This window comes from Entamoeba histolytica, genomic scaffold (assembly GCF_000208925.1).
Source record: "Entamoeba histolytica HM-1:IMSS scf_1104750517043 genomic scaffold, whole genome shotgun sequence".
Lineage (NCBI taxonomy): Eukaryota > Evosea > Mastigamoebida > Endamoebidae > Entamoeba > Entamoeba histolytica.
Genome location: NW_001914971.1, coordinates 31,558 through 44,279, shown reverse-complemented (window position 1 = coordinate 44,279; position 12,722 = coordinate 31,558). Strand labels below are relative to the sequence as shown.

At 23.8% G+C, this 12,722-nt stretch overlaps 6 protein-coding genes across 6 annotated transcripts, besides 1 other annotated feature; 3 read left to right on the top strand and 3 right to left on the bottom strand.

The window, feature by feature from the left end:
- Positions 1-177: 177 nt before the first annotated feature.
- On the top strand, positions 178-619 carry EHI_048290 (uncharacterized protein; the record flags this gene model as incomplete). The annotated part of the gene is made up of 2 exons (XM_651781.2): positions 178-308; positions 364-619. The coding sequence occupies 2 exons, from the start codon at positions 178-180 to the stop codon at positions 617-619; spliced, it is 387 nt and encodes a 128-aa protein (XP_656873.2).
- An 89-nt stretch (positions 620-708) lies between these two features.
- EHI_048280 (nucleosome assembly protein, putative) lies at positions 709-1,545 on the top strand (the record flags this gene model as incomplete). The annotated part of the gene is made up of 1 exon (XM_647608.1): positions 709-1,545. The coding sequence occupies one exon, from the start codon at positions 709-711 to the stop codon at positions 1,543-1,545; it is 837 nt and encodes a 278-aa protein (XP_652700.1).
- A 53-nt stretch (positions 1,546-1,598) lies between these two features.
- On the bottom strand, positions 1,599-6,724 carry EHI_048270 (Sec7 domain protein; the record flags this gene model as incomplete). The annotated part of the gene is made up of 2 exons (XM_647609.1): positions 1,599-6,224; positions 6,278-6,724. 2 exons carry the CDS (start codon positions 6,722-6,724, stop codon positions 1,599-1,601), a joined length of 5,073 nt encoding a protein of 1,690 aa, XP_652701.1.
- A 1,513-nt stretch (positions 6,725-8,237) lies between these two features.
- EHI_048260 (uncharacterized protein) lies at positions 8,238-8,632 on the bottom strand (the record flags this gene model as incomplete). The annotated part of the gene is made up of 3 exons (XM_001913769.1): positions 8,238-8,270; positions 8,330-8,482; positions 8,549-8,632. The coding sequence occupies 3 exons, from the start codon at positions 8,630-8,632 to the stop codon at positions 8,265-8,267; spliced, it is 243 nt and encodes an 80-aa protein (XP_001913804.1). The 3' UTR covers positions 8,238-8,264.
- Positions 8,633-8,881: 249 nt separating this feature from the next.
- EHI_048250 (Rab family GTPase) lies at positions 8,882-9,601 on the top strand (the record flags this gene model as incomplete). Its single annotated transcript, XM_647610.1, has 3 exons — positions 8,882-8,921; positions 8,970-9,277; positions 9,344-9,601. 3 exons carry the CDS (start codon positions 8,882-8,884, stop codon positions 9,599-9,601), a joined length of 606 nt encoding a protein of 201 aa, XP_652702.1.
- A 113-nt stretch (positions 9,602-9,714) lies between these two features.
- EHI_048240 (uncharacterized protein) lies at positions 9,715-10,241 on the bottom strand (the record flags this gene model as incomplete). Its single annotated transcript, XM_647611.2, has 1 exon — positions 9,715-10,241. One exon carries the CDS (start codon positions 10,239-10,241, stop codon positions 9,732-9,734), a length of 510 nt encoding a protein of 169 aa, XP_652703.1. The 3' UTR covers positions 9,715-9,731.
- Positions 10,242-11,093: 852 nt separating this feature from the next.
- Positions 11,094-11,641: a repeat region.
- Positions 11,642-12,722: the final 1,081 nt, after the last annotated feature.

Here is a 12,722-nt window from a genome sequence, read left to right as displayed (position 1 = left end):
AACTTGTGTGGACATTCTCCTTTAGAACTAGGTTTAGTTCAATAGTTACTAGATCTTTCTTTAGGTTTCAAATTTAGTATTTTATAATATTATTAACTATTTTTATAATAATTATATGGATTATTCAAATAACACAAAATGACTATCAAAACCAAAAAAAAAAACAAAAATAAAAGAATGGAAGAAGCTAACACAAAACGAAATACAAATAATGATATTTTACAATATGGTGATATGTTTAAAGATGCTATTCCTTTAACTACTTCAGAAGTATTGGAAGAAGTATCAACAAAAGGAACAGGAAAATAGTTTGTTTTTTTTTTATATAATTATTAAAAAGTAAAATAATTCTTAATACTTCAGTGCACGTGAAACAGAAGAATATTGTAAACAATTTAAAGACAATGGTAACTCAAAAGAACTTATTGAAAAGTTAAAAAGCATGTCTCATTTGTCATTACTTGAAATTGTTTCTTTATGTAATTTTAAACCAACATCAAATGATCAAGCAAAAATGTTAATAAAATCATTAGACAATTATCCTGACTCAGACTTAAAAAATGTTATTGCTATATTGGATAGTGATAGTAAAGGATTAGATGAAGATGATTTAGATTAACTCTTCTTTTTCTTATATTAATTTAACACTTTTTTATTTACTTTTATGTTTTTCTATGACACTTTTTAAGAAATTTATTTTACAAAATAATGAACTTAATTATTGCAGAAATGGTTGAACATTTAGACCAAGAACAAGATAATAAATATAGTGAAATGATTGCTAAGTTTGGTAAAGAAACCATTGAAGCAATATCTGAATTAGAACAACAACAAATAGAACTTAATAATTTAACAATACAAAATGAAATGGTAATGATAAATGAATTTCGAGAATCTCATCAACGATTTCAAGCATTTAAACCTTCACGTGAAAAAATTCCCCACTATTGGAGTTATGTTCTTCAAAACTCTGGAATATTAAAGAAAATACAATCAACAAATACAGACATTGAAATCTTAGAACATTTAAAAGATATTTATCTTACATCATTTACAGTAGTTAGTACAGTTGGACCAGTAATAGCTGATAGAAAAAGATTAAGGATTGGATTTAAGCTTGTATTTGAGTTTGAAAAAAATGAATGGTTTGAAGAAACAGAACTAAGTAAAACAGTGTCATATATATTTAATGAACCAATTTATTATCCTAAAATTTCAAATTCAGGTGTTACTTTTTATGATGGAAAAAACCCTAAAATGATTGATTCAAGTCAACATTCATTTTTTGATTTCTTTGAACCAATAAACCAAAAAGAAGAATATAGTAATGAAGAGGAAGAAGAAGAAATTGAAGATAAATTAGATGAACAATTAGATGATACAATATGTTTTTCTAATGATATTATTCTTAATAGTTTATATTATTTTAAAAATCAAATGGAACCTTACTCTGATGATGATGAAGATGATTTTTCAAGTGAATTTTCTTCATTATTAAATGAAGATAGTGAAAGTTCAAATGATGAAAGTTATGAGAGTGAATAATTGAGTCATTTTTATCAAACAAACATCAAATTGTATTAACGATAATAATTGAATTATTTGATGGCATTATATATTTTTAATAAAGCAGAGCTTAGGTGTTGTCTTATTTCAATATTTTCATGAGGAATTAATGAAAGAAGGTTTGAGAATGATTGTTGATGAACAAGTCTAAGTAACTCATTATCACATTTTTCAATTAATTCAAATGCAAGAAGAAGAATAGTATCTGAGCTAATACTTAAAAATTCATTCATCAAATTGACAATAACAATTGGATATGTCTTACATACTTCATGTGCAAATAAAGTGAGATGATATTCTATTGCATTTTTGATTGATAAAACATTTTGATAATTTGGATTTGTTTGTTTAAGTTCTTTAAGTACATCAATAAATCGTTTTATATTATTTAATAAACAGATTAATATATCTTGGTCTTCTTCTTTAGATATTAATGTAATTTGTTGAGAAAATGAAGATATTGCATTTAAAAATGTATCAAAAGCAGATGTAGTTGATGGGAAATCAAATGATGATGGTATAAATAAATGAGGAATAAATTGGTCTTTGAACGTTGATTTTATTTCAGGTGAATGATGATGCTTTTGTTTATCTTTTTCTTTACATTCAACAGAACAATAAAATGTATCACACAATGGACATCTTAATTTATTAAATTCATATAATTCTTTATTACAAAAACTACATTTGAGTTGTTCTTCTTCATTAGAGGTTATTTCTTGATGGTTTATTTTACTTTCATTTGTTAAAGGTATTGAAGGTAATTCAACAAAATATTTCATTGAGTCATACATGTAATTAATAATATCTTCTATCATAAGTTTATACATTGGAATATAATTTGGATTATCTATAAAATAAGAAAATATTAATTTAATTGTTAATACAGCTACAGATGAAGATTGAGAAATACCTCTAATAATAAAAGTAATTACAATATGAATAATGTCAGCCATAAATGGTTGTAATAATCCTGGATTTTTAGAAATGAAATCACAAGCTCTTGTTAACATACTTAAACATACAGATGACCACCATTCATCTCCACGAGAATTAAATATATTTTCAGATTTTAAATGATAATATCCAATTGGTTCTAAAACTCTAAAGAATATTTTATAAAACACAAAATACCAATCATTATATGAAAGTTTTGGAGAATAAATTTCAATGTAATGAGTTAAAGATTGTAATGCCAAAGAAGAAATAATAATATGTTGACTTTTTGTAATATTCATATGAGTAAATAAGAAATCAAAGAAGATATCAAAGAAATGAGAGTCTAAACTTAAGTCAATAGTATCAATTGGATATTTATCAATAATTCTATTTAATCCAACAATAATAATTGGATCACTTTGTTTATCTTGAACAACTGCTTTTTCATTAGTAAGAGAAAATTTTATAAGTGTTTTAAAGAAATATGAATAATATTTTTCATCAAATTCATATTTTAATTCTATTATTGTGCTTAATGTTTCATATCCTTCTTTCATAATACTTAAAGATTCATCCATAGTAGAAATGAACAATATTTCAAATACTTCTTTCCAAGATTGTGTTATATAATTATCTTTCTTTTTTAATTCTTTATTTAATACTTCAAGAATATTAGAACGACATTTCTCTAAGGGAGAGTCTCCCATTGCAATAACAACTGGTTTTAATATTTCTTTTGATTCTTTAAATAAATCCAATTCACAAAATCTAAAAAATATTTCTATAGCTTTCATTGAAATAGTTTCATGTGGATGAAGCATACATTGTAATAAGAAATTTCTTATAATTTCAATTGTTTCTTTATTATTTATTTCTTTATTCTTTTCAATAAATCCTTCAACAATTAATTTAAATTGATTTAATAATAACATTGGTGGAGTGATACAATTTAATTCATTTAAGGCACTGCTACTTAGACATTTGATAATTTCACAAAATCTGTCTTCATTTAATAATTTTAATGAATCAAATATTAATGGTATTGTTTCAATTTCAATTTTTAATTCTTTCTTTAAATTAAGTATATCATTTGAAATATTTGTTGGTATTTTAATATCTTTTGGTTGATATAATTGATGTTGAACTTCCATAAAAAATAATTTTCTAGTGTTTTTTGGAATACTTTTTAATGTTGAAATAGTTGGATGTTCAATTAAGTTCATTTGTTCAAATCTTGAAAGAACAATAAACAAATACTTCCATCCTCCATGTAATTTATTTTGTAATGAATTACTAATATCTATTATCATTTTAGTAACCTGAATATTACATGATTTACAACTATTAAAATCATAATACACACACCACTCACACATAGTTTTAATGATAAGTTCAGTCATTTCTCTACAATCCATTACAATACAAATGTCAAGCATTTCTTTTAAATAAGTTAAAGTATCTGTAATATCATTATATATATCAAACGCAATTTTTAAACTTTTTAATTCTATTGGAACCATAGTTTCTATAAGTGCATGAAGAATATCTTTATTAGAAATGGATAATGATTCAACAGTATCTTCATCAATTTTAGCTTCAGTAATTTGACTTTTTAACAATAAAATTTGAGGTCTTTGATGAGGATTATTTTTAATAGTAATTATATATTTATTATCATCTTCAACTTTTTCTTTTTGTTCTGGAATCAAAAATGCATTTTGAGTAACACTTTGGTATAAAGGTTGAAGATAACTATCAGGTAATGTAAAATTAAATTGTTCAACCATTTGTTTAAATTTCTCATAACTATCCATTGTTTTTGTTTTGACATTTGAATTATGTGTTTCTGTTGATAAGAAAATAATTGTTGTAGCTAAGAAATATATTTGATTTGATGTAATATTCATCTCTTTCATTTTATCACTCCAACACTCAGCATATCTATGAGCAAACATTTCCATTACACGATCAACTACTTGACCTTCTCCTGGCATAACAAATAAATTAAACATTAATCTTAATGCTTCATCAACACTTAGTCCATTAAAATCAATTAATTTCATGTATTCTTTAAAGACCTCTTTATTAAAGTCTTTATTAGAAGTAAGATATTTACCTAATGCAATTTTATCAATGCCTTCTAAGTTTTTAAGAAATTGAGCAACAGACATTGGGTCATTATAACATAAATTTGATTTAATCATATATGAAACTCCATCATTTGGTTTTTCTTTGAATAATTGTTTAGCTTTTACAATATCAACTTTAATTTTTCTATCAATTAAACATTTTAAAACTAATGTTGAGTTTGTTTTAACAGGAATTCCATTATCTAATTCAACCATTCCAATACTTTCTAATCCATTTACCTGAATCATTAATTTTTTAATTGAGTCTATGATAATATGAACTAATGATAAACATTCTTTTCTCATATCTGCAAGAATTTTAATAGGAATTTCTTCTATAGAAGCATTTTTAAATTCAGGTGTAAGAATAAAACAAATAGTATTTAATAACTCTTCAAAGATATTTTGTCCAAACTTATCACAATCATAATTTAAGAATATATCATTTAAAAATTGAGAGTCTTGACATAACTTTACTAATTCAGATATAACTATTTGTTTATATGAATATAATGGTAAGGGTGATAAAATATAGAAGAAAACTATTGAATTTAATAATAATGCAATTTCAGTTTTTAAATTTGTTCTAAATTTGAGTATACAAATAATGAGTATTTGTAATGATGTAATAAATAATGTTTTATCATCAGAAAATACGTTATAACTTAAACAACCAACAAAATCAATATTCCATTTATTGATTACTGTAGGATTACATGTTTCAGGACATTTATCTAACCAATAACGTGTTAATTCAAGAATATGTTTTTCCATTCTAAGAACCATTGGTCGTTTTCCTCTTAATTCTTTCCATGGGGATTTCTTAATTTGTTCTGATAAAAATGGAGATTTTATATGATCAAATGAACTGTTTTTTATTAATAAACTTAGTACTGCTAAATGAATTGGTAAATCTTCTTCAAGTAACTTTTCTTTTTCAAGTGCACTATCTTGTCTTGCTGTTCTTCGTTTCATTTGAGCTAATTCTTTTTGAACTTGAAGTTCTTGTGTACTTCCACCTTTAGTTAATGTAGACTTTTCTTCACTCGTTTGTCCAATATATTCTTCTGTGCTTTCTCCTTCTTTTGGTGTTTTGGGAGATTTAATTTCTTTATCAACAGAACTGTCTTCTGATGACGATATTTCTTCATCATCAGAAGCAAATTCTCCAAGGAATGTTTCGTGAGGTTCATTTGAATGATAACTTGTATTTTCATGAGAATTAATACTATCATTTGAATTATTTTTTATTTCAATGACTTCTTTATCTTCTTTCTTTGTTGGTTTACTTAAAACTGATATAGGAGTATTTCCATGGAAATTATTTTGAGGATTCACAAAAATATCATCATTACAAGGAGTAAACCTTAGTTTGTCTGAGGAACTCAATTTAATTCCTCTAGTTACTGAAAGTGACATTGCTCTATCACGTTCTCTTCTTAAACCATTTGAACTAAAAAATTGTAAATGTGAAGATAATGATGGAGAAGGCTGTTCAATGTCTTCATCAAAACTAGTTACTCCTCCATACATAATAAATAATGAACGAATATATTTTTCCTGAATCTTTTTAATTGCACGGGCATTTGACTAATTAAATGAATACCACTTATATATCTTTAAAATGATATACTAAAACAAACATCATTTGGAGAAACAACACAAAACATATCATTAAGTAATTTAAAATTTTCAAGAACAAATTTTTTTTCTATTTTGAATGGAATAGTATTTTCTATTAGTCCAAATGTAAATTGAAGTATTTTTTTATTTGATTTAATATTTTGAGCTGTTAAATAAGATATTGATAATTCTAATATTTGTTGAACAGTATTTACAGTTAATATTTCAGGTTGAATTAATGCTAATAATGATGATGCCAATTTATCTGTTTGTTTAATAGAATAATAAATTGTTAGTCCAATTTTCATACATCCAAGTAATGAACTTTGATTAGTATCACAAAGATTATTTCCTTGAATAAATTTATTTTCATATTGTTGGTAAGTTTCCATAGTTTGTTTTTGTTTACGGTCAATACATGATTGGATAACAGCGAGAGACATTTGAATAGAATATTTATCTCCCATGTCTAGAAACCACTGATTATTAAGTTCATTTTTCAAAATAACTCTGTTTCCTTTTTTAAAGAATTTTTTATTTTTTTTTTTCTGCCTCTTCCTTTCTCCATGAAACAAAAGAAGAAATTCAACTCAACCCCGTTTCTTCTTCAAAAAAGGTGCAAATTCCATTAATATGAAAATTGAAAAATATGTATTTTCACTTTAAAATTTTCTTTTTGTATCAAAAAGATATTTGTGGTTTTATTTTGAGTGGTTTTCAGTTGTCTTAGTTTGTAATATCTTCACTTAAAAAGAGTTAAAAGAAGATAACACCTTTCGTTGCTCATTCTTTAAATCTGAGTTATAACTGAATGAAACAAAATTATTTATGTCAATTCCTGTTTGAACGAGTTCGTACAATAAAGATTTATTAAACTAACAACCCCTATAAGAATTTAAAGTATCTAAAACAAGAATATTAACAAAAACTAGATATGAAAACCCATAAAAAAAAGTTGTGAGAAATGCACAATAATAATAACATAATAAGTCACAATTATTTTTATTAATCCAAAAAGTAAATAACCATATCCAAAACTTCGTTTTTTGATAATAGAATAACATTTGTAATAACAATGAAAGTACTAGTATTTATACAAAAAATAAGTTTGGTTATAATACATTGAGTCAATAGAAATAGAAGCTCATATTAATCATAAAAGAAAATAATCCTATACATAAAAGACAAAAAACTTTCAGAGTTAAGGATTGACTCTATAAAATTATTTTATAAAAGTTTTAAAATATTAATTGTATAACAATAAATTAATGACTACTTTTCATTTTTACTTATAACAAATATTTAAACGTATTTAGGTCATTGTTAGTTATAGAAATAATATAACATTAGTTTAAGAAAAAACTGTCTTTATAAGAGTGTTTTTGATAAAAAAAATAAGACTAAATTTCAACAATGAAACATTCTGATTATATAAACTTCTAAATTAATAATAAAAAGTATTGAAACTAGAATTATTTAATAGTAATATAATATTTATCTTTTAATTTGATAATATCTTATACTAATTTCTTTATTTCTATAAATACTAAAAGGCAAGTATTTACTATTAAAGTTTCATTAATTTTCTTTTAAAATTTAAGTGAAGTAAAATTAATATGATTATATCCTCTAAAAATCAAAATGGATAAACTATTCCTAAAGTTTAATAAACAAAAATATATTTAAATTCTAAAAGTCTTTTATCATTTTATTAAAATCTCTTGTTTAATTAAAAATTACTTTTTTATATTTTTATAAATAATGAATATCAAAATTGATGAAATGTATTAATTTTTAAATTAACGTTCAAAGTAACGACTAAAAATCATGAAGTTAAAATATTATAATAGAAAATAACAGTCAAATAAGAGAAAAACATTTTTATTTTATAAAATGTTATTCTCAAAAAAAGTTTTTTTAATTTAATACAAAAATTATGCACTTTCATTTTGAATCAAAAAGACAAATAAACAAAAAGGTGAATTAATTTATTCACTTAACACTAATTTAATTCTACACATACGTTAATTCCTCTTAAAAATTATTTTTAATGAATTAATTTAAACACAAACAATTTTAGAAGAGAGATAAAGAATTGCATCCTTTTCCGCATCTTTTGCCATTGAATTAGTAATAATTGACCCTACAATAACACTCACAATAATAATAATAACAACTGCAATCATAATTAATGGAATGAAGTCAGTCACAACAACTGACTGATACTATTTTACAATAAGTATTATTTTTATTAATTAATATTTATTACTATAAAAATATAATTAACAAACAACAACGGGTTGAAATAAAAGTGATTGGTATTCTTTTGTTGGGTTTTCTTGTACCTCTCCATAAGTGAAAGCAAGAAATGTCATCATAAAAAGAAGGAGATAATTCATTAGAGCTAAACGAATGTCTATTCGATTTTTAGTTTTTTTCTCTTTTAACTTTTTATTTTTGTGTTTTATTTATTTGTCACAAAAAATAAATAACATTAACTTTATTTTATGTTTTTGTTTTTTGTTAATAAAATAAGAAAATAAAAAGATGAAAAAGATTGAAAAAAAAATAAAATATAATATTACTCTAAAAATATAAAGAAATAACTCAAAACATTCACTCGTATGTCTTGTTGTTCAGGAAAAAACGAAAGTATTATTGATAGTTTGCTTTTCATTTAAACAAATAAGAGAATTTATACTCAGTTAATAGTCACAAATGATGAACCTCCAACACCATTACCTTTGAGTGAACAACTTTCTAAAGGAATAAAAGTGGTTGTTTTAGGAGAGATGGGAACTGGAAAGACTTGTATTTTACACAGATGGATTAGTAATGAATTTGTTAGACAAACAGCTACTGTTGGGTGTGCATTTAGTTCAAAAACAGTAACCTATAATAAAAGAATTATTAAATATGAATTATGGGATGCAGCTGGACAAGAGAGATATCGATCATTATCTTCAATTTATTATAGAAATGCAACAGTTGCATTATTAGTATATGACATTACAAAACGGGTTTGTTTAAGTTCAATATTAGTTAACAAGAAAAAAAAAAGAAAATAATAAGACTTATTGAATTAGGAAACATTTAATGCTGTAACTGATTGGGTTGCTGAATTAAAGTCTAATACGACCAATGACATAATGATTTTAATTGTTGGGAATAAAGATGACTTACAAGAAGAACGTGAAGTTAATCAAAATTCTGTGAATGATTTTATTAACAGTTCTAACTCAAATATTATTGGTAATTTAGAATGTAGTGCAAAAACAGGGAATAATATTAATCAAATATTTGATATTATTTCAGAGAAATTACTTGAATTGTGCAATGAATAATTGTATTATTTAGGACTAGTTATTTATTTTTTCATACATTAATAATATTTTGTAACAAATACTCTGTCTATCAGAGAAAAAATTAAAACTAATTAATTCTATTGAATTAAAACAAGAGACAAAAGATTAATTATTTCTTTCCTTTAGTATTTTTGTATATTCCATGTCCAATTCTCTTGAGAGTTTTTTTGGTATCTGTTTTATGTGAAATATGTCCATGTGACTTAAGAACATACTTAGCATCACGGGCAATATCTCTAATAGCGTTGAATCTCTTTTCTAATCTTAATCTTCTAATCATTCTAGCTCTGAATTTTCTTGGGATGTTTTTAACAATTTTCTTCATAACTCTAAGAAGGGCTAATTTCTTTGTATGGTAAACAACCATTTTAGATCTTAAATGTGTTAATTTTCTTCCAATAATATACTTTTCTCGTTTTGTGATCACATTTTCTAAATCTTTAATATTTTCATCAATCATATCTCCGACATGTCTTTCTTCATCTTCAACTTCATCTAATCTCATAGCAACTTCTCCAAGTCTTTCTTGAACACGGTATAGTGTTGGCATCCAAAATCCACTTGATTGAGCACATGCTGAAAGGACAAATGTTAAAGCAAGGATTGCAAAAAATCTCATAACAATAATATGATGATTTTTAAGTTCTTTCTTTCTTTTTTAGTTATTTTTGTTTTCTTTTTTCTTCTTATTAAAATATAGTTTTTTAGTAGTTGTTTTTTTTAATTACATTTTTATGATTTTTATAATTTTTTTTAAGTTCTATGAAAATATAAAAACATTGTTTATATTTTAAGTTGAGTCTATGAAGAATCTTCCTTTATTTCTTTTCTTTATCTATTGTTTCAAGGTTATTCCTAACTATTACCTACAATGAGTTAATGAATTTATTCTTTCATCAAAGTTAATAAAGAAGACTAAACAACATCAATATAAATCCAATTATTAAATCTCTTTAAAATAATATTAAAAAGGAAACTTATATATTATTATTTGTTTGAACTTAAATTATTTCTTTAATAGGTGGATGTTTTTTTTTTGTTTAAATATAAAAAATTCATTATATTTAATTTTAGTCAAAGTTTATTTCATTATTTTGTATTTCATAAAGAAAACATTCAGATGAGATATGGAAAACTAACTAAATGATTAAAGAAATAAATACTCATTGAGTTCTTTGATAAAAATTGCTTATTATATGATTGGTTATACATAAGATTGTATTTATAACAACTAGTTGAATGGAAAGATAAATAAAATAGTTTTAGACTTAAGAGAATTAGAATGAGAATATTACTATCTTTATTTGGACAGAAATACATTTTGTTTGATTCAATGCCAAACTAAATAAAGATATTCTTTAGCACTAGACTATTAAAATGTCTTGATAAGAATAATACATCAAAACAAAGAATTTGGTAAGTCTTTCTAAGAAAGGAATTTATATTTATTAATTATTTATATAAAATTAGATCGAAGGTGGCACGTCTGAAACACCACACATAAACCCTAGTACAAATTCATTCTTCGACTCTCCCAGTTATTATCTGGTTATGACGGTGCCTTTGAATTAGGAATGTATTAGGGAATGCTGCAAAGGGTGCAGCAAGAGAATACAGTAGAATATTACGTGGATGTAATATAAGAATCTACTGAAGTGTGGGTATGACTAAGAGAAGATTAGTCAAAGTAAGACTAAAAAGAAGATTAGTCAAAGTAATACAGTAGTAATAAAATGATTCCTTCTCCCATTCATAAAATAAGAAAAATGAAATTCCTTAAAATTAAGGCAGAAAACAAACAAAGGCTTAAAAAGAAGAATTAAGCAGAAGAAGTTTGAAAAACCTTAATAGGAAGAAATAAAGGAAAGAAGTGCTTTCCTCAATTTCCAATACAAACCTAAATGATAGGTTCAACAAAGAGATTACTCTTTTTTAATAAGCTCAGGGATGGGATTAGTCTCCCCTGAGCTAGGAAGAATAGATGAAAATTCTATTAATACTTAATTAACTAATTTTTATTAATTATTTATATAAAATTCATGACATTAGATTATATAGTACTACTAATGAATGAATGAGATTGTTTAATCAACTAATTATTATCAACATTATGATAAAAAGATTGAAGACTTAGTTTTTAAATTAAAATAACCATAAAATACTTTCTCTTGAAACATCTTTTAAATTATTATTTAAACTAGACTTGTTTAACTAAAATAGATAGAAATAGTTAACCAAAGTAATTAACAATGATTTCATTTGGTTAATAATTTGAAGCTTCAATAAATGTTAATATCTTGACTGATAAAAATAAAAGAGTTTCAACAATATTTGAAAAACAAAGAAAGATTTATTTGCTTGAATTATTCATAATAAGAGTGTTATTGTTTAATCTTATTGCAACAATTAAGCTAACATCAAAGTATTTGTCATACAATTTGCTTATTAATGAATATTATCATCATTTAAAATGTATTAAGACACAAATAAAACAGTTTTTTTAAATTGAGTATAGAGTATTAACGTTACCAAGACTTAAGAAGAATCTTTCAAAAATAACATAAAAAGTCATTATATTTTAATTGATAAAAAGGTGTATTATGATTTGGGGAAAAACATAAAAGAAAAAAGCAACAAGACATTAATATTAAATAATTTCTTCTTTAAAAGAAATAACGTATGACACCAACAAAGAAATTATATACAAAAGCTATTTGACAAGAAGAAAAAGTTTTTCAGAGAGTCTAATTAGTGTTATTTATTAAATTGAACAATATATAAAATTTTGAAATTAACTTTTATTATTTGCTAATATGTAATATTAAACGATATTTTAAAACATAACATTCATAATAATATCTCAAGTGATAAAAGATACTAACCACATAGGTGTATAAATTTAAAGAGGAATAAATGAAAGGAAGTAAAAGTATGTCGATACAATAGTAATAAAGAAAAGAATAATAATTAATCAATCCGTTAATAGAACGCAAGGGTGTTCTGATAAATATAGGAAAATATTACAAAAGGGAGTAAATTAGTTAGAATTAATACAAATAACAATTTTAATAGTTAAAATTTATTTAGACTTCAAAAAGTT